The sequence below is a fragment of the Pan troglodytes genome, chromosome X (genome assembly GCF_028858775.2).
Source record: "Pan troglodytes isolate AG18354 chromosome X, NHGRI_mPanTro3-v2.0_pri, whole genome shotgun sequence".
Taxonomy (NCBI): Eukaryota; Metazoa; Chordata; class Mammalia; order Primates; family Hominidae; genus Pan; species Pan troglodytes.
This window is the reverse complement of record NC_072421.2, coordinates 146,337,404-146,359,745: the sequence shown is the minus strand read 5'-3', so window position 1 is coordinate 146,359,745 and position 22,342 is coordinate 146,337,404. Positions and strand designations below refer to the sequence as shown.

At 41.2% G+C, this 22,342-nt stretch overlaps 1 protein-coding gene across 12 annotated transcripts in view; it reads right to left on the bottom strand.

Annotated features, from left to right (window-relative positions):
- AFF2 (ALF transcription elongation factor 2) overlaps positions 1-22,342 on the bottom strand; it is a 491,337-nt gene that overhangs the window by 20,777 nt on the left and 448,218 nt on the right. For all 12 annotated transcript variants that reach the window (XM_016942631.4, XM_016942637.4, XM_016942634.4 and 9 more), the window contains 7 exon segments: positions 18,856-19,015; positions 15,982-16,992; positions 14,137-14,258; positions 9,667-9,889; positions 5,518-5,807; positions 4,905-4,968; positions 1,032-1,168 (listed from right to left, as the gene is read on the bottom strand). In XM_016942631.4, the coding sequence (XP_016798120.2) occupies positions 1,032-1,168; positions 4,905-4,968; positions 5,518-5,807; positions 9,667-9,889; positions 14,137-14,258; positions 15,982-16,992; positions 18,856-19,015 (2,007 nt within the window).

The following is a 22,342-nucleotide window of genomic DNA, read 5'->3' as shown; positions in this document are numbered from 1 at the left end:
TAAAAAAATAGTTCTTTTTATCTTTTGGAATGTGTCACTGGGAAAATATGCACACTAAATCTGTCCAGTGTTTGTCTGAAGATTTAGGTACAAATATCCTCAGATTTGTAACAGTTAATGCAGGTACAAGCAAGATAGATAGTATAAACCAGTCCTGGCATTATTGATTAATCAAGCCAGATGGGACTGGACATAAGGACTTTTCAGGTAAAAAACTGCTTACTCAATCAATCAAAAGTGATTATTTAGTCCATCTAGTGAACGATGGTGCTTATCCACTATTCAGGGGTGGATTAAATTATTGTACAAATATCTGCAAATCACTGGATAACACCAGAATGGATTATTTCTTCTTCTACCTCTTCTTCCTCTTCTTCTATGAATTTTTTGATAACACAGAATTTCTACACCACCAAGACCAACAGCCAGAAAATTTCATTTAAAATGTAAATGAAACCAATAATGTGTGCAGTTAATATCCCCTCTCTTATTCTCATCCTCTCATCTGTACCGCCAGTCCCTACTTACCACCTCATCTATTTCCCTAATTCCAGATGCATGGAAAGTCTACTCCACACCTGCAGCCTTAAACACCAACTCTGAGTTGGAACAGTGCCCCTCCCTTTTTAATAACCAAGATAAAAATTCTTAGAAAACATGGTTTGTAATAGAAATCCTGAGAGCACCATTTTTTTGAATTATAAAACTGCACCTTTGAAAAGACAAGTCAATGCTAAACGGTAAAATGATTATACTTATTTCTACCCACTACATTTCCATTTTAATGTTACGAATATTGAAAATTATAACACTCACATTATAACATCTGGAGGGGATAATTTATAAAGTCAGCATCCATCAATTATAAATTTTCCATGATATTAATAAAATGGCAAGAACTAATTATGATGACTTCTAAGAGGATGGCTTGGACAAATTATTAATAAGTGGAAATGATACATTTTTTAAAACATAGCTTCTAATTCTAGCTGAAATGAGTGTAGGAAGATGATTGCAGAAAGGCCATTCACCTGAGGAGCTCCACAGTCTCAGAGTACATGGTATATGGGGACTTTGCTTCCAGAGGGTCGCGTTCCATGGCATTGCCACATTCAGTGAAGGAGAGGGCGGCATCAGCATAATTCACAGCTTTGCCAAATTTCTCGAACTGAAACAGGAAGATGACTCGTCAAGATAATACTCTCTGTTTTCTCCTTCATATAAAAGAGTGGTTTGAAACTGGGGGGTAGTTTTGCCCCCTTCCCACAGGGAACATTTGGCAATGTCTGGAGACACTTTCAGTTGTCACCCCTGGGGAGAGGGGGCATCTGGTGAACAGAGGCCAGAAATGCTTATAAACTTCTGCAGTGCCCAAAATAGCTCCCACAATAGAGAATGAGCTGGCCCAAAATGTCAGCAGTGCCCAGGCTAAGAAACCCTGATACAGAAGACAATGTATGAATTGGTCTTAACAATGAAGTTACCGGCTTAAGGTTCTATCATCATGACACCAAGGCTAGTTGAGAAGAGAAAAATGCAGGCAGGGTATCATATGTGGTTTGTGGCATTGTTGTTGCTGTTATTGCTATCTTTTTGGTGGACCTGAATCCAAATCATTGCCTCAACTAGTTTCTATTCATGAAATTTACTAAACTATCTGCTCATTGTAGTGTCCTATAGATAGTACTTGCAACTAAGGGCTGCTTTTTAGAAGTCTCATGGACAATGAACACATACATTTTTGCTTTAGAACTCTTTGTGAGCACATCAATTTCACTCTCAGGAGAAGATTAACAAATTGATGCTATTGTCATGAAAGATGAGAAGCTGTAGTATGACTGTTGACAATAATCCCATCACTTTCATTGTAAATGATAGTTTGAAATAGTATGTCAAAAAGCCAAAAAATATAGTACTACTAAATATTTTAGTTTGGTAAAATTTGATTGCAAAGGTTTTAGCCCTGATAATGGTCATGATTAAACTGACTTAGACATACTGATTTCTTTTTTATGTGTAATGAATATTATATATGACACTTTTATAGTGAGTATTTTATAACAGGATTTAACATTTTCAATTTTTGATAGCAGGATGTAAGAATTCCACTAATATGGTATTTTATGTAAAAGAAGGAATATAATGCAGATTAAGCTGTTTTAATTTTCTTGTATACCTTTTATCAAAATATTTTCTATGCAACTGTGAAAGTTTCAATTCTCAAAATGGCAGAGTAGCTGTCTCTAGCAAAGGATTAAGTACAACTATAAAATGATTGGTTAGAGGTCCTGCAGAATCTTTTATTGTAAATGACTTTTTACAATAAATGTTCTCCAGCTTTTATGAGCTGCAGGAATTCTGTGGTTTTCTTTCTGTAAGCTACTGTGGAGAAATATCGGTTTCAATCAAATTCAAGCGGATTTTGTGAAAACCTGTGTACATATATGAAAACTAGGTACTTTCTCTTTTGCCTTACAAGACAATTTCCTTAGGTCATCTGGCTCCACTGGCTCTCCCATTTGGAAATTGTTCTTAGATCCTGATTTCTGAAAGTGACTTTTCATTCACAACCCAATCGCTGGAGAGATCTGTAAAGATCGCCTAGCCTAAACCCCTTCTTCCCTAGGAGTAGCTGATGTCCAGACAGAAAATTACATGACCATAGTGCCAATTAATAGCCAAGTTATGCCCCCCACCCCTGGGACTGTTTCCCTATCCATAAAATGAGTGGCTTAAACTATGAGGGTGCTTCCCAGGCTAATATATGCATAAGCCTAGCAAAAATATCATTCCTCTAAGTGTTCCTCAACCTTGTTTTTCAATATCACCCCCCCCCACCACCAAGGAATTTTTAAGATACAGTCAGCCCTCTGTATCCGTGGGTTCTGCATCCATGGATTTAACCAATCTTCAATCAAAAATATTCAGAAAAAAATGAATGGTTCCATTTGCACTGAACATATACAGACTTTTTCTTGTCATCATTCCCTAAACAATTCAGTATAACAACTCTTAACATAGCATTGCATTGTATTAGATATTATAAGTGATCTAGAGATGATTTAATGTATATTAGAGGATGTGAACAGGTTATATGCAAATGGCCATTTTATATCAGAGACTTGAGCATCTGAGGATTTTGGTGTCCGAGGGGGTCCTGGAACCAATCTTCTATGGATACAGAGGGATCACTGTATTTTTTCATGTACCCCCAATGAAATTTTAATACAAGAAATATACTTATTCTCTCTTTATGCCCTGTGGCCCTTTGGAGGGTCACACCCCATTGCAATAACTAAGACCTTTTCACCCCATCTCCAAAACCAATTTTTGCCCCCATAGGGGCAGCATCTCCCCAATTGGGAATGCATATTCTAAAAGGATTAGGCCAAATGTGATCCTTTGAAAGACATACATATAAACACAACCTTGGAATGTAGAGTGACGTTAGTTCATAATCATATGTATATATGTCTGTGGTACCGATTTTTCTCAGTTCTTCAAACATTTCATTTACATGGTCTCCTATGTATATCCCAGTCTTCATCAGCTCATGTAACAGCTTGTGAATGGAACATGCGTATGCTCCCTAACCCCTATTTTGACAGATGGCAAACCCTAGGAGCACTTGAGTGCTCTGTAGTGCCACAGAATTGAGGACATTTAGAGAAAACCTTTGGTCTTTGAGGGAGCAGCATTACCATCCAGTGCCTTTCAAATCTCTCATCACCTATACAATGGTCACAGCACTGTTGTCCTGGCATCTCCAATGGAGCTAGCACCCAGCCTGCCTTGTCATTTTTGTCTGCAGGAGCAGGGGAAAATTGCTTCTAAGGAACAATTTACACCACAGAAAGGTCACCTGCAGACACGAAGCAATTTGTACCACAGTGGGGAAATGACAGAAAGTAGGGAAAAGGCAGATGTAAGGACCATGGACAGTTGATGTTGGCTACACACTAGTCATGGTATTTCATCACAGCATTCCCAGTATCAAACACCACTGGGACAACTAAGTCCTAGCAGGACACAATGCAATGTTTGAGGATGCTATTTTTTAACCCAATGGGGTTTAGTCAAAGTGAGAAGCCTGAATTTAGGGCCTTCCCTAGGACAGTGGTTCTCAAATATCTGCACTTGGGAATCTCCTGGGGAGCTTTAATACTCATTCCTGGGTCCCAGTCCCAGAAATTCTTATTTCATTGGTCTGGGATATGGGCTAGGCATCAGAGTTATTCTAAAGCTTTCAATGTGATGTGTGGTTGAGACCCACTGTTAGGAGCCTCAACCAAATCAAACAACTCAAAATGTTGAGCTTATGACTGATCTAGGTGGCTAAAACCCTCGGAGGCAGCTGGGCAAAGTATCTTGAGAAATCCAGATGACAGCATTTCTCTTCTCTGCTTGGGGCCCCAGCCTAACTGTGGGGCTCACTCTGAAAACATGTCATCAAATGCAGCAAGGAGCTGAGTTTTTCCTCAGGCCTAGTTTTCCCAAAGCCAATTTTTGAGGCCATTTAGACAGTTCTAAACAACTCTCACATTCCCACACGAGTTCTGGCTTACTGGACCAAAAAAGCACATCATTTCCAGGGAAGTTTCATAAGTCATTCCAAATTCACTTGAAAGATAATGACAGTGGTATATACCACTGAGCTTCTGAAGTTGGGGTAAGGGGAAGAACAGTGGGAAAACAAATGACATGATAACCAAGCCCTGAGAACTTTGGGAATTACAGAACTAAGTAATTCACTAGTTCAAATCTCCCTATGTCAGGGCAGCAATGTGTTGACAGGCAGGTGTGGGCTGTGATACTGAAAATTTGTTTGGAAAAGTGCTTTCTTTGTTTTCCTTTGAAACATAAATCCTTAATAGGAACAAAGCAATGAGAAAAAGGAAACTTACCAGTGCATCAGCTTTGTGCTTCAGCTTCTTAGCTTCTTGCATGTAATAATCAGCATTGTGAACCCTAAATAAACAAAACAAGCTCTTTCAGAAACCAATGCTTCATCTTTTCAGTAAAAGACTGAATCATCAAACCTTTTCTGCTATAAATTTATTCCCATATAATGCCTTGAAAAAGGCAGACTAATGCTGTCATTCATATCATAACCAACCTTGAAATAATACTGTAAATGAAATCTGAAGTACATAATGGCCCATTAGGATAAATAACCACATGCTCCAACCCCAACCATTACAGTTGTCCAAATAGATCAAACAAAACCTAGCTATACATCTGTGTGTTGGTTATGTGTGAGGACATGGATAGGAAAGGACAGAACAACCTGCCTTTGGAACAGTAACAATGCTGCTTAATTAAAATGGGCCAAAAACATTTCTTGGTGGGGACAGAGTGGTGAGTGTGTATGCAGGGGGTGGGGTGGACTTTTAAGGGTATAGGATTTGATGCTGAGGTCTTATTTGGGGTGACACATGCACAGCACTAGAAAAGCCATGCTACCCCCACCCCCCATTCACTACTCCAAACTGTCCATGATAATCTGGAACAACATACGAGTCATCAAAAGTGAGCTTGGGTCTCCGGACATTAGTGCTGCTGCTGGATAGAAGGGGCAGAGCCGCCCAGGACGTCATCTCCAGGTGACTGCTATCCATGAGGCCAGTAGTGATGGTAGAGGTGATGGTGGAAATGGTAGTGGTAGTAGTTGTGGTGGTGGCCGTGGCGGTGGCAGTAGCTGTGACAGTGGTGGTGACAATGGCAGTAGCAGTGACAGTAGCAGTGGCAATAGCAGTATTGGTGACAGTGATGGTGGCAGAGGATGCCTTTTTTGGAGTGTCTCCCTCCTGGGAAAAAGGAGGACAAATAGTTTCCATTAGGTCCGGCTTTTTAAAACACCTTGTCATAAACGCTTTGAATGTCAAGCACGTTACGAAAGAAGGCAAAAAATAAAAATAAAAAGAAAAAGAAAGAAAACAATGCACGCAGCTTGAGGATAAATAGGTGACCCTGGATATTTTATGAACGCCATGAATCACGAGCTTCTGTTCTATTATGACACCAAACATCAAGCTAATTGGGTGCTGCCATTACATAGCTCCACCATCCCATTAAGACAGCCACAGCAAAGGTCTAAATCCAGTGGTAAATGTGAGGGGAAAGGGAAGGAAGAATATAGAGAGGAGAGAGGAGGAGGGAGGGAGAAAGGAAGAGATGCATGGACAAAGAGAGGGAGAGATAGAGGTATTAAATAAATCCCTTGACCCCGATGTGGGTATTTTTGATAAGGGAACCAACCCAGAAGCTTTCTCTAGGGTAAGTAACGTCCTCAGGTCACTCTGCAAAATACCAGATACAGTCCAGCAAAATACTAGGAAATTGTACTCTAATCATCCCTGCCCTGGCTGAACTGAGGTTGAAGCCGCCCTTTTGTTCATGTGAGGCGCTTGATTGGTTTCTAGCTAAGTGAAATGTGAGTGTGTCTCCATTTTGTTTTGCAATCTTAGGATGGTGAAGCCTCATTTCTACCAGGTCCAAAATCAAATGGGTAAGATACTTACAAGGGCTTTGCTTTGAACTGTCATTGCTATAGAGAGGATGGAGAAAGGAGGTGGTAAGATCTGTAATTATGCGACAGTGTGGTATCACAAGACTACCTGCCATGTTCAAGTGGCCGACTCTGCCCTCCCGCCCCCAGCAACTGTGGGACTCTCCTGACTGTTCTCTGTCTGACCATACTTCCCATGGTGCCTCCTCTTCCTTCTGCTCTTCTGAATTGGTATCTCTCTAAGGTTGGTGTTCCCCAAAGTTCACTCCGCAGTTCTCTTCTTTCTTGATATGATCTGTCAATCTTGTGTGTTGTTGGCACAGATTCAACAGTAGGTAGGTAACACCCAAATGGAAACCTCAATCTTACCCAATCTCCAAAGCTCCAGCCTACAGTGACCATCTTAGGACAATTCTACCAACATGGCCATTAGCACCTCAAATTTTTGGCAAACCAAATCACTAATCAAACCAGTTTCCTCTTTCTGTTAATGGCAGGATGGTCTTCTCTGTCATCAAAGCTGAATTTCTCCGTGTCAATAAAGAGTTTCCAAACTGACTTTGGCACAGTTACACAGGGAACTGCAGTAGTATCTGGGCTAGTGGCACTGAAACTGGCAAGGTAGAGACTCCCCACCTTTCCTTCCATCTGAGCTGCTCTGCTTTAATCAGCTTTATATATTGAAGTTCTGTAAATTACTTCATTTTGAAAAATGATAATGCTCCTAGAACTCTTCTTGAAAACCATTCCTCTATTTCATCTTTAATTTTTCTCCCTCAACATTACCAGTTAATTGCAGTTAATTACTCCTATTAATTGTATCTCCCCAACATCTCTCGAATTTGTCCCTTTCTCCCTCAAAGCCTCAAAATGCAGGCCCTCATGGCTTCTCACTGAGACTAACAAAGAGTCTCCTGGCTGGACTCCCAGCCCTCGAGCTAGCTTCTCCCTCCACCCTCAATCTGCTGTCTGCTAGCTTGAGCTTCCTGAACAAAGTTCCTAGCATCTCCCTGCTCTGCACTCAAATGCAAACTCAAGGCTGAAGCTCCTTTGCTGGCACTCAAGGCCCTACCTGATTTGGCTGCAGCTTTCTGCCCAATCTCTGACTGTTCCCTTCCATGAACCTTAGTTTCAACCGAACTGAACATGTCCCCGCTTTTTTCACTTTCCTGATTTGATGATACATGTGAAGTTTTAGATTTCAAAAAGCCTTCCATTCATTTGTTTCTTTTTTTACCACCTGGTGATAATTTATTCAACTTATTATTTTTATTGCCTTTTGAAATTTTCATAATTGTGGTAAAACACACATATAATAAAATGTACCATCTTAACCATTCTTAAGTGTACAGTTCAGTCATGTTAAGTACATTCACATTGTTGTGAATCCCCAGAACTCTTTTCATCTTGCAAAACGGAAACTCTGTACCCATTAAACAGTGTCTCCCCATTTACCCTTTGCCTTAGGCGCTTGCAACCCCCATTCTACTGTCTGTCTCTATGAATTTAACTACTCCAGGGACCTCATGTCAACGGAATCACATGGTTTTGGCCTTTGGTGTCTGGCTTATTTCACTTAGCATAATGTCTTAAAGGTTCATCCATGTTGCATAATATGACAGGATTTCCTTCCTTTTCCATTGTGTGGATAGACCACATTTTCTTCACCCACTTCCCTTCATTTTTAAACCCTACTCATCTATTAAGGATCAACTCAGGAAACGCCTCCTCCACCAGGAAAACTACCTTATGCCTACAGCCAGAAGTACTTTAATCCTCCTTGGACCATTCAGAGACCTGTCTCTATCCCTGCCCTAAGACACCAATCACCAGCTATTTTGTATTCTAGTCCTTTGAGCACATGTCTCATTGCTCACTTTAGACTGAGAGTTCTTTGAGCACTGGGGCCATCTCTGATTTATGATACTGTCCCTCCACCCCACAGCCCAGTGCCCTCAGTGTTTGCTGAGTGCATGCATGCACATATGCACAGACACTTGCCATAGTCAACAGGGTCACTTTAAAGATAAAAGCCAAATGTGAAATGTATTTCTTATATTTCTGTGGATCTTTTACACTTCATCCTGGACCTTCTGAATACAAAATAATTATTACCACCTAGATCTCACTGATATAAATGTGCTGAGAACCTATGCATCTACAAATTGTTATGATGGATACGAAGAAAATAAAGATTTTTTTTCAACCCAAACATTTTAAAGGAAACAGAGCCGTAAAAAACTTGTAAGCCAGCTTCGTGTCTCCACTGCCACAGCCTGATTGGCCTAGACCAAACAGTTAGGCCAGCCCAAGACAGTGTCATTTGTCTCTATGGCCAAGATATGTGGCAAGAACCCTGAAACATTACATCCACCACCCACAGCGTTTATGTCAGTCCTGGCACATCTGACTGGAAATGGGTGAATTCAGCCATGATCATGTAAGTTACATAAAAGTGTCATCTCTCCACACTCACTCACCTGTTGAGTCAATAAACAGGACTTCATGCCTAAATGGAATAGAGAAGACTCTGCGAGCACAAAATTGCAAATGTTTTTGGAGCTAGAAGAAGCTTTATAGATCATCTAGTCAAATCCCCTCATTTTATTATCTCAGAGATGTTTCATGATTGGCCCAGAGTCATAGAGCAAATTTGTTGCAGTGCTAGCACTATACAAGAGTTAAGTGTCTTAATCACAGGCTAAGGCAAAAATTATGCCACAAAGTCTCCTAGATTTCAAATCATTACTAGAAAGAATGGCCCAAGAAGAGGCACTGGTTGCTCACTGCTATCAGAGAAGCCTAGTGATTTCCCTAAGAAGGATGATATATTTCTAGGAGCAAATATTAATATATTTATCATGTTTCCCCAGTAGATTTTAGCCCTTGTGGAAATGACTTCGCAGATTCTTTTAAGCATTATCATTGTCATAATAACATCTGTATCATTTATAAACCCTAATGATTTGTGACAATATACTAGGCACTATACAAAAAGAAATAATGGAAAGTTTGTGTATTTGTATACACAGGCCTGTCATATTTCTCCTCTGCATCTTCTTCCCTTCCTCCTGCAACATCGCCAAATGATCAAGTTAGATGAGCTGGGTTAACTTGTTTCTACCTGGCAATTATAATATTTCTTCCAAGATGCTTACATTTACCGATATCCCTTTGAAAGTAGCACAGAATTTGCCTTCAGTTCTCTTAGGTTTGGTAGATGTGATCTGTCCAGTCATGGCGATGTTTTTGTCTTGACCAAAGGGACCATTATTGCCACTGACATTTCTGCGGCGTGGAGGGTCCTCTGGCAGTGGGGAAAGTGGAGGAGGAAATAGTTTTTCTTCCTTTCTTCTATTTGCTCTCCTGGATGAATTATTTCTGTGGAAAACAAGAAGCGTAGGGTGTCATAAAGTCTTCTCTCTCTTTATTCTGATTTTCCCCATGATGCTAGTACTGTAAGCTGAAGTCATATTTTAATTGCTGTCCCTCTACCTATGGTGAAGAGCATATCTAAAAATGCACATAGACATAGATATAGATATCTCTCTATATAAATATAGATATATGCATACATATGTATCCAAGAATAAACTCATGTCTTTGCAGCAGAACTCCATGACAAATGTAAATGCCTAATGGAGTGTGCTACAGTAGGATATTTTCAACTTTTCAAGATTGCTGTTAATTAGATTTTTATGGAAAATACAATGAAGACTTTAATCCCATCATTTTTCAGGGTGGTTCCTACTTATTTTGCCCTAGGACCTAACTGCACAATCATGCAATAAATGGCACAATAAAGAATCAGTGGAAGAATATTTTCTTAAGAAATATTATGCTTACGCATTACTTAGAAATAAATAATGCACTAAATAGTATTGCGACATACATTGCAAATTGTATATACAGAATGTTCTACTCCAACGCCAAGCATAATGAGCCTCTGACCTTAAATTGTTATACTGAAGTACTGATGTACTCCACTTTACAAAACTCCATTTAAAAATATTATTTTGTCATGTTCACACTAGACATCTGCAATTTTAAAAGTACTCCTGTGCTTTCAAACTGATTTATCTGCCCATTAAATGGGCACCACCAAATAGTCTGAGACTTCAAATAAAACAGAACAACTGAAACCTTATGCTAGCTGCTTAACATGGTAATTGGGTCATGGATTTTCATTTTAGTTACTGTCTTAGACTAATCAATGAAGATTACTTGAATTTTAATCTTTGCTTAGACAACTAATATTGCACTGTGCAGCTATTTACTTTTCATGATTATTGACTACAATTTTCAATAGCAAATTAAGTCAACAAGAATTTATGTTTTCCTCTTGGTCAATTTCAGTCAGTGTCTAGAAATATAGATTTACAATATCTCAAAGCAACAAATCAAAGATGAACAAGCATTCAAGTGGTCTGATTCCCTGAAATAGAAGTCAATGCACACTCCTTGGCCCACTTCCACTGTGTTGCACAAAATTGCCAATTGTAATATGTGCCATCTTCTCCATCTTTTGTTTCATAAATGTGGCCCTATGTTACTTTTTGTTGTGTAGCGAAACTGAAAAAACGCAACTGTTTCTGTCATTACCTCAATTGATTAAAATTAATTAAAAATACTTTCCAATGGATTTAAAAAATTGCTTTGACATGTATAACCATTTTAAAATAGTAGTGATGCCTGATTAAAATGATGGTGAACATATGGATTAAGATTCTTGTCCATGAGGAAGCTCCACAAATAGCAGATCACATTAAGTGTAATAATTACAAAGGCACCAGGCCTTTGGGAATTTATATGTGTGGATGTCAAGCATTGCTGTGGCATCTACAGGAGGTGAATGGTGGTTCATTAGCTGTAAATACTCCCCCACTACTTGAGCTGCCTGAGGAGAAACTGGGGGCTGCAAGGGAAAGAGCTGCTTCTGAGAGGCAGTTAATTTGCCATTGGCAACTACAGTCATGCAATGCCTGCCTGTCTGCCACTAAAGCAACCAGCGGGGATTCAGTGCATTCTGTACAGTGAGCACCCATGACCTGGCCCCCTTTACATCTGCCTGGTCATGATCTGGAACCATGGGGTCTTTAAGGACTTCCTTGGTGAAAGACACCTAGGGAGCATTTTCTAGAGACCACTCAGTCATTGTTATGACTTACAACTAGAAAAGCAGCTTTTGCGTCTTTGGGTACCTCTTCCAATAGGCCAGAGTAGAACAGGAGACAAAAGAAGAGCATCACCACCTGCACTCAATTCCTCAGAGGGCCTGCTGAAGGTACCAGCTCTAAAGAAGAAGGGGAGGTCCAGGAGAGTCCTTCTGTTGAACTATGGGGAACTATAGCTGTCATAGTCTGGTGTGGAATCTTTGTTAGGTTTAGAATAGTCCTTTAGAAAAGTGAATGTTGTCTCCCATTTTGTTTGAAAGGTTAATAAGGCACAAAGGTGCAAAGCTTGAGGAGAGGATTCCCAGGAAGAGACCCCTAAGAGGTCAGTCATTGCTTCATTCTTCTTCAACTCCAGAAAGTCTTCCAGAGAAAACTCATCTGTTTGATGGGCGTAAGAAACTAATTGAGGCTCTTTCTGAATGATAAAGGCTACAAGGGAAACACTGCTTTCCCACCTACTAGAAAAGCAGAGACATTGTAAAGATAGTGGATTAAAGACACCATTTGGTGTAAGGAACATGGCTGTGCTGCAGCCAAGTAGGCATAGGGCAGCAGGCATAGGCTGAGGTAAACAGCCTAGATGACTCAGTGGATTGGGGCACAAGTGCACAGTCCCATGTCTTATATAATCATAGCCATGAAGACGTAACACACAGAAGCTCACTACCTGGCTCTCATCCACTATTGTTTGTGTAATGTATAAATGTAACACTCACCCTGTGAAGGAGCTGCTAAATAAAGCTATGTCTCATTTACCTGCTGTCTCTTGAGTGTTCTCCAAGCTCCCTGCTCCACATCCACACACTCCCCTCAGACCTCAGCTGGGGGTGGACCCCAACCCTGAGTGTGACATTTGGTAAGAAGCAACTCAAATGACTAGACCTTTATGTAATACTTGGTCATCTCTCTTTTATAAGATGGGGAAGGCGACAGGCCACTGGGTCACCTAGAGAGTGTAGCAGTGGGGACCAAAGGCTGTGGCAAGGCTGGATGGCCCAAACTGGTCCAAGCCTGGAAACTGAGGGAACAATGCTACCACAGCTATGCCATTTTAGTCCTTCCTCCTTGCAAACAACGGAGGAGGGCTCTGGAATGACCACATCTTACCATCAGGGGAGCATGCCTCCTCACATGCCTGGTCTACCCTGAGGTGAAGGGGTCAGCTTGCTCCACTGGAAGCGTCTCTAGTTCTGAGAACTTCAAGTATGTATGTGAAGGGATGTTTCAGAGCAAACTTATATCAGAGAATACTGATGAACCTCACCAATAACTACTGATCCTGGGGGCAGGGGGCAGCCCAGGACCCAAATCTCCTTATTAGTTAAACCAGATCTAGTGGTAATTGATCTTTTCTTTCCTTTCATCTCAAAACAACAAAGATCCAGACAAATGTAAGCTGATAACTTATTTCCGACATCTTATCTGTAGCAGATTGATGCCATATCCCTGATGTTAAACTGTAATCTGTGAAATCAATTGTTAGCTGCAGTTAGCCAGATTGCCTCTCTGCTCTGGGCTGCTAATAGGCTCCAAAACTGGCTTTGATGGAAGTAATCTCTAATGTTGAATGAATTTATGGCAATAATTACTCAGACAGAATGGTTCAAGTAGCTGACATGATTGTTAGTTAAGTGATATTTATAAGACAGAAATAACTTGGTCACAATGCTTGGCAGAAACAGAAGGCAGGACTTCTCTGAAGAAGACTCAAGCTGTTTGAGTGAGGAGGTGCCAGGAGGCCTCCTGCCGGACTCTGGAACCTTCCACACACAGAGAGAAGGAAGAACAGGTGCCAGCTCCTTGGAATGACATGTTTGAGGAGGCCAGAGAGATGAGCTGTCTGGGAGTGGCCCTCCTCCTGGGACAGTTCTGTGTCAGGAAAAGACAGCTTTTTTTTTTTTTTTTTTTTTTTTTTTTTATTCCCTTGGCTTCTGTGGAGTTCTGGACATAGCTACTGGTCCTCAAGATTCATATCAATGTTAAGTAATGACATCAAAGAGGAAGCAGCTGCCTCGTTCTGTCAAGATCAAGGAGTTGCTTTTCCAGGGAAACTGAGTAATCACCATCAGAACTGAATGTTGGGTAGAAGCAGGTGATCTGGTTAAAGTGATAGGGGTTCTCTTGATGCTTCTTGTCAATTTATTTACTTCCTTTTACCCTTCACTGAGTGCTAAAAGTTCGTTTTGACTAATTTTAGTGATAAATCTGAATTAGAGTAAAGAAATGTTGCTAAAAGCTCATGGAGTCACCCCAATTCTGGCAGCATATGTTCTACCCCTTATCACACCCTTGTTAGACCAGTGGCCAGGGACAGCTGTCAGGCCTTGACTGAGAGACTCCTGTTTTTTACCTTAAAGTCTTCTGGGGCAAGATCCCCCAAACAGGTTCAATTAGGATTTCTTAGGAGTCTGAACAATCATACCAAGCCATCAGACAGGGCCAGGGCAAACTCACTCTCTAGTGTTGGGAGGCTTGTGGGGTGGGGCTGGTGAGATGCAAGGGGGGAGCAAGCAGATAGTTGTGGCCTCCTCCAGGCGCTGCTTCTTCTCAGGGATCTTCTCTGCAACTTCTGTTGGCTTTAACAGGGAAAAAAATACACAGAGCTTGAAATGCATGGCACCATTCAGACATCCATATTTTATACACTAAAAATGAGCAAGATACATAGTTTGCTTTTATTTTAACTTCTAGATTAGGTAGGTGAGTTAAATGTGCACCTTTGATCAGACAGAAAAGCAATCAACCTTGCCTAGCCGAGTCCTACAAAGAAGCTGGCATTTGAGAGAGTACAACTGTGTGATCTGAACCTCTGTGTCAAGACTGGGTGGCATGGGAATCTCGCAACAAAAGTAAAGAGAATCTATTAATACAATTTTTGGACACTTCTGCCATCAACAATGCCCCCACAAATGAGTAGTTTAGAAACTAACATTGTAACTTGAATGTGACATAAATCCTGTCCAAGCAGCATGGGGATCATGGCTGACATATAAAGGTTGCTTACACAATGAGCATCATGTAAGGAAATGAACCACGTTCAAAGCACACCTTTGGACTTTTGCATGTGCTGTTTTGAAGGTACACTGTCAGCTGTGGTTGTACTGTTGTCATCACTAAATGTGGAGAATCAGTGGTAGGGCAAAGGCCTTTGACTTCTTGGTCCCTATTTTGGAATATAGGCTGAGTAGCCATTATCCAGAATAGTTGGGACCAGAAGTGTTTCAGACTTTGAATATTTTTGAATTTTGGAATATTTGCATTAAACTTACCAGTTGAGCATCTCAAATTCAAAAATCCAAAATCTGAAAATGCTCCAATGAACACTTATTTCTCCTGAGTGTCATGTCAGTGCTCAAAAAGTTTCAGATTTGGAGCATTTTGGATTTTGGATTTTTAGATTTGGGATGCTCAAACTGTACTCTCATTAGGTATGCAACTCAGAGAGAATATCCTCTGTTTTGGAACTTGTAAAGTCAAGCTGAATGATGACTGCCATCATTTTTGCATCATCCTAGTCAGTCGGATGGCCTGGCCACAGTGGGGGCTGCAGTTCAATAAGGAATCTTAAGTCTTTCCTGGAAAGGGACAGAATAAATGAAGAAAGGACTGGGAACCTCCTTTCTAGCCACTGTGGCAGCCTTAGAAATAAGATTACCTGAATATCATCATGAGATAACATCACTCTAAAAAAAGTACCCTGAGATGTGGAGATATGACAGAATGAGCATACTGGATACCAAACCATTTCTCTAGACATAGTTCAAATGAAAAGGCCCACTCTGGATTTCACCTTATGAGTATACTTTGTAGCCTTGGAATTCAGCTCTAGCCTTCTGCAGGTAAGATTTTCCCAAGTCAAGCCTACCACATAGATCAGTGATCCCAGCAGGCTGGGAAGAACATGTGGTTGGTAGGACCCAGGAGACTTAGAGTATAACTGGGCTGTGGAGATGCTAATGTTTGTCCAGAGAAATTAAAAAGCCCTAGAAGATGCATTTGGACATTGAGGGCACTTGCGTGCCTTGCCCAAGTAAGGAGACTTTCTTCATATTTTTCTTTCCTATACATCATAAGCCCTCATATGCCATAATGGACACTCTTGCCACTGGCTACAGATCATTCCTAGTTTTTCCTCTCTGGTCATGTCAAATACTGCATTTCCCACAGAAAGCATCATCACCTTTGCCAAAATCTGCAATGCACTGCCATTGGCTTCCTTGAAAATGAGACTCAAGATCAAGTTAGACAACAAACAGACACTGCTCACAAGCACTTGGCAGGCCACTTTAGACAGCTTACCTTGTGCTTACGTTTGCCCTTAGGGGCTGGTTTCTCCACAGCTGTGAGAGCTGTCTGACGCTTGGGTTTTGTGGCAGTCTCCTTGTGGTCTGGCTTGGCAGGTGCTGCATGGAGTGAGTTGTGGCCAGGTACTCTAGAGAGTAAGTCAAGGTCAATCTTCACCCAGAGGTTTTTCAGGTTCTCATGATCTCGCAGAGGGGACAGCATTTCAGTTTGCATGACAGGAATAGGTGAAAATGTTGGCTCTTCATTACTGATGGATAAGTTGTTGTTGCTGCCACTGCTACTCATTAAGGTGCTGAGGGTCAGGCTGGCACCACAGATTTCCTTGGATTTGGCAGTATTACCTCCAGAAATAATGCACGGAGGCAGGACTTTGATTTGCAGGGTCTCTTCCTGATCTGTGTTGGAGTCAGATGTAGATGAATCTGTTTCAATGAATTCCCGAGACTTTGGCACAATCTTGCCAGGCCCTCTGTACTTCTTCTTCTCGGGAGCCAAAGGGATGTTAGGTCTTGGTTCTTTCCTAGGGGCTGGTTTGTGGGCAGTGGCTTTGTTGCGGCCTCTTGATGGGTCATGAAGCTCCACACTTTCTTTTTCTTTGGGAGTGCTGCTGGTAATATTTGGTTTGGGCCAGGTAAACTCGTCAATGCTGGTGTTCTTCTCAACTTTTTTGGGCTGTTTTTTCCCAATTGTCCTTTGAGACACTGTCTCACTAGTTGTTGACAACTTATGCTTCAAAGCCTTTGTTTCTGGAATTTTCTGAGTGGGCCGTGGACGGGCTTTCTCCCTAATGAGACTGAGGAGAGGCCTTTCTTTGGGTTCAGCTGGGACCTGACTGGCATTCGTCTTCACTTTCATCTGGACTTCCATTGGTTGGATGATTGGAGGAGGCAGAGAAATAGTCTCCATGGGTGTTTCATTTTGGCCACAAATAAAAGACTTGTTCTGGGATGTCACTTTGTTAAGCCATTTATCCAGTTGCCACTTGTTGGTTGAGGGTGGCTCAGGCTGCAGATTGAGAAACAGCAGCAAGAATGATTTTTACACTTGGGAAGGATTCAAGAGAACCCTGAGTACAGAGACTACTACTAAAAGCTTTGGATGTCAAGTGACTGTTCACACATATACAAATACACACACTCATACACACACACCTGCACATACCCACTATCCATAATATTCAAATGACCTAAATAACCAGATACAAACCAGCTGCAGTCTACTTATTTAAGCTCATTTTGACTCCTTCTCTGAAAATATTCTCTACTTTGGCCAGGAAGAAAAGAATTATTCACAGAGAGATGTTCCAGTGGGTTGGCAGGGATGCCAATGAGGGAAACCTGTTTCCAAAATCCTTTGTGGGAATCATCACTCAACCTCTCACCAGGAGGCAAAGGTAATAGTCTCTGATCCTGAAAGGAATGTAAGCGCACCTCAAGTATAATTCAAAAGGAAAGGCTTTCCAGCTGCCAGAGTGCCAGTGCCTTCTATGTGATGCTGTCATTCCCTGCAAACAAATCAGGCCTTTTGTATTTTTACTGAAGGACAAAAAGATTTTACTTCCAAAAAATAGAAACCACTGAGCTTTCCTCGGTGTATGGGCAATAACCAATTTATAGGAACATGCATGCAGACATTAGTATCCACTAAACCATGGCAATGATACATACTATTCGGGTCCTTGATTCCTAACTCTGAGTTCTGCCATCAGTTTTATTAGAAGAGCTCTTCTTTTGAAAGCCATCAGCTGAGGCTTATGGTACCAGCCAATAGAGGGTGACAGAATTAAAAACACTTGAGTAGTTGTGATAGCAACCTGCACAAGGCAATGGCAGGCAAGGGTTGAGGAAGTTGTATCAGCTGCCACTGTGGGCAGTGGAGCTTTCAGGTTGAGAACATCAGCTCTGGATACACATGGACCAGGGTTTTCAGTCCTGGCTCTACTACTGTCTATCTGTGAGGTCTTGGGAAAGTTCTTTTTAACCTCCTAGAACCTTATTCTCTCACTTGTAAAACAAAAATAATAATAAGTACTCTGTAAGGTTGTCATGAGGATAATATGAGAAAATGCAAGTCAAGAGCTCAGCACAGTGCCTGGCACATGCATGGTCCATGTTCAACAGGTATTTCTATTATTAATAGCAGTAATATTATTATTGTCTCCTATTTTTCTTTTCTGATTATTGAAAAACAAGTGTATGAAGAGCCGGGGGTTGAGGGTGGAATTTACTTGCTGTACCAAATGCAGGCTCAGGGAAATTGAGCGGCTATCCTGGACTCAGAGAGGATGTGAAGCAAATTCTTTTATTTCAAAATTATTATTTTAGTATTTCATGGAGCTGTGTTAAATGTTTTGGTGAGTTATTATCAAACACACTTGAAGGATGCATATTAAAATAAAGAACATATAACATTTAAATAATCATTTTACCTTTAAGGAAAGCCATACTTCTTGGGTCTTACTTGCCAAGTGGCAATTCACACTTTAATCACTTTAATCTAGAGTAAGGGTTAGTGTCCCCAAGGCCAGAATTGGATCTTGACTGGCTTCATTGATTCTCTCAGAAGACAAGCTGCTAGTCTATTCATTACTATGCTAGTTTTACTATGCTAAGAGAAGCTAAGTGAGTCACACAGCAAATCAGTCACACAGCAAAAAATGTATGCATGTTAGGAGTATGTGAATATATGCTTTTTAAAAGTGCTGTTAAAAATCTGGGTACTTTTCTGAAGTGGTTATCGTGCTAAATTAATTATTAATTATTGTGCTGAAACTGTGTGTGTGTGTGTGTGTGTGTGTGTGTGTGTGTGTTGAGGGTGCTGCCTGTGGGACAGGCAGATCATGGTTAGGGCCCTGGCACCTTCACTCACCTCTGGAGTTGCCACACGAGGTGCCTCATTAGATTCGCTGTCAGTGGTGCTACTTTCAGTGTCTGAATCTGACTCAGAGCTGCTCTCCGATTCGCTGGAGCTGCCAGAACCCCCGCTGGCTTGCACTGCAGGTGGGGGCTGGGGAGTGGCCAAGGGTGGGCTGAAAGGAAAACAACATAATTCATTGCCTCATTTACTCTCAAATAAGATGGAAAACAGCCCAGTTCAGGTGAAGGGCCTGTGATCTGTGAAATGCAGGTAGAGTGGGGTTTACCGTTCCCATTTTATAGATAGGAAACGTGAGGCTTAGGAGGCCCAGTGACTGGCCCAAGTTGAAAGGTTTGAAGAGAACCAGGCCTATGTGTATGCAAGTTCCTTGGCTTTCCATCACACTGCCTTGTCTTCCAGAAAAGCCTTGCCACCCTCACTCAACATAAAAACCTTAAGCCAAGTTTGCATGCCTTCTGGATGCAGATATAGATGTAGTACCTTAGATGTTGAACTGTCCCATTTTTTTCAGTTAAGGTAGTTTTTCATTTTTTGTTGCCCCCTTGTTCAATACCCCACAGGTTCGTCAAGGGGCTCTGATCTTAGCTAAACATATGGTATATAGTTCTATTACCAAGAAGGAGTGAGTTCAATTATCATTTTAATTAGAGGAAACTGAGGTTCAGAAAGGGGGTGGAGCTGGTCTCTGCCTCACAGCTAGTTGGAGAGCCAAGACTAGCACCTAGCACCCTGGCCCCCCAGCTCCTTCAAAGGGCACTAGCTGTGCTGAGCATATTCATTGCTGAGGGCCTGGCGCTCAGCCCCAAAGTGACTAGAGTTGGTCCTCAATTTCTGTCTGTTGGGTGCATGAATAAGGGAATGAGACAACACACTTCTAGGCCTCCTCCACCATACTTTTTATAACCTCTTTGTAACTCTTACAAGGAGTTATGATCATAAGAGAGCAACCAGCTGTAATGATTGATTTTAAATTTGTAAAGCTGACCAAGCAAAGCATTTGGAAAGTGACACCATTTGCTACTCTGCCTTTATTGATAATTAATACTCCTCCGTACCGATCGTTTGCTCTCTGCGTCCTATAACAAGTCAGCCTCAGCTGCATCTTGGCACACTGGGGTATGCCATCACCTTTCTTTTTCTCATTGTTGCTTTGGACTGAATTTTGCTTTCTCTCAGAAATGGGTCTCTAAATTTGGGGGAAGGTTCTAATCTCCCTCTGTGTCTTCAGCCTAACCCCTCTTTGGAGATCAGGTTAGCTCATGGGGAGGGGAGTGCTCGGGGCCTGTTTGTCTGTTTGCCATCTACTGGGCCTTCGCAGCCTCTTGCACGCAGCAGCAACCTGACTTGCTCTCTCCCTCGCATTCCACAAATCTGAAGCAGCAGCTCAGTCAAGAGAGCCCAGTATGGTCCTGGAGGTCACCTGGTCCTGTGGCCCCATGTTCAAATGTGAGAAAGAGGATCCGCAAGAATTCCCCAGCCCCCAGCTCAAGGAGCACAGACCTTTATTCATTGCCTGAACCCAAAGGAGTTCATGACCCCACCCCATGCCCTCACTAGAGCCTCTTCTCCAACATTACAACTCTCACTCACTGAGCTGGAGCCATACTGAGCTGCTGCTTGGGAAGGAATAGGATCCCTTCAAAGCCAGCATAGGCTCCTCATCAGTCACTACTCAGTGCAGAGGGCCTTTCCACTTCCTGTGCCGTGTGTCCTTAAAGACTGGCCCTTTAATCTCCCAGGTAGACATTTTCTTTCACATAGTGAAAGCTCATTTTAAACTGCTATCTGCTAAGTAAATGCGAACTACAAGTACATTTCTCTGTCAAGTACATCAAGAGATTAGGGAAAGTACAAGAAATAAGGAGACTACTGTATCTCCTGGGAACTGTGTGTCTTTCTCCAGCAGTGGGGGGAAAGGGAGGAGACCTATAACAGGGCTCCTATTTCCCTGCATTCCTTTGTAGATCTCTCTTTAGTGTCAGTAATGATACCCTATTTATGCAAAGTTCTCTTTAAATCTAATCAATTGTTTTTGTCTTCGGTTACTAAATAAAGATTGAGAGAACAGAAATCTAAGTGAGACTAATCCAGAGATTAGGCTAACTTGGCCTCAATTCCTCCCAAGTGAAGTTTTAAATATAACACAGAGCATCTGCAACACTGAGAATACTGGGTGGTGGATTGAGGGATAAAATCTAATTTGTATCCACATTTATGATTCTCAAGAGAAAAGGCTGTTTCCTAGTATCATTTCACATTTATGCACTCATTTCTTTTAATACGAAGCTGGTCATCCTGCTATTACTAAGCTAAAATAGACTCTAGGTTGACTTTGGAATATTTCTGGATAGAGTTCCACTTACTAGATAATTTTTTAGCAACTTCTGTAAGAAACAAAAAATCTCTGGGATTACTCCTTCAAAACCAAATACATTAAGGTGATACACATGAAGCAGGGATGATTTATTTACCAAAATCAACTTATTCCTCAGCTAAATCAAAGTTCCATGGATTTAGTAGAAAAATTGGGGTGTGTGTGTGTGTGTGTGTGCGTGTATGTGTTTTGTATATATCTTTCCTATCTAAAGCCCTTCTGAGAACAGATGTATTTTAGTATTCGGATGTTTTTAATTTTAAAAAGTACTATGCTGAATATACCATATATAATATTCTCAGTGGGATCTGGATAAGCACCCCTTAATAAAGCTTGTTACTATTGTTGCAGTAACATTCACAGTAAGAGGAATACATAAATGTTTTAAATAAATATCTTTACAACAGTTTAGGTCAGGTTTTATCATCAAATGAGTTTGTCTCAAGGTTAGAAAAAATATTGGTTCTCAGAACTTTTTGAATTTCAGAAGTGTAAGAAATTATGGATGTAAATAGAAATCATATATGAAAATTTGACAATACTTATAAGTAGATATAAAGAAAGACATGAAATTAAAACTGTTTTAAACATAAGGACAACCTTGACTGAGACCCAATGAAATGAGACCTGAAATTATGTATCCTAAGAATTTTTATAGCTAAATCTGTTTCTGTGTTCTCAGGTGGGACTCCACACACAGTCAATTTTGACAATGAACACTTAGAGGAAATTAGTATAGGAAGAACAAGAAGTACATCAGCTTTTTATACTTACACATACAGATATGGGGATAAGAAGGAGGGTGGACTTTAATTCAGGGAGGACACCATGAGAACTCAAACTAGGGGTGAAGGACTTCAGTGTGTTAATGAAAAGGAATTGCTTTCTCTGGGAAGTTGCACAGTTGGAAATGGAGAGCCAGCGTTTGTGGAAGGGAATAATGGTTGCTTAAATGGAGGCAAAATTGCTCTCACCAGCACCTTTCCTGTGCCTCTACTCTCCATCTTCTGCTCATGGGCTTGCTGGAGACTGTAGATGCAGCCAGTCTGCTAAGGAATGTAAGCTTTACATCTGAGTCTGGGCCTCATTTCCTCTGGGCCTACC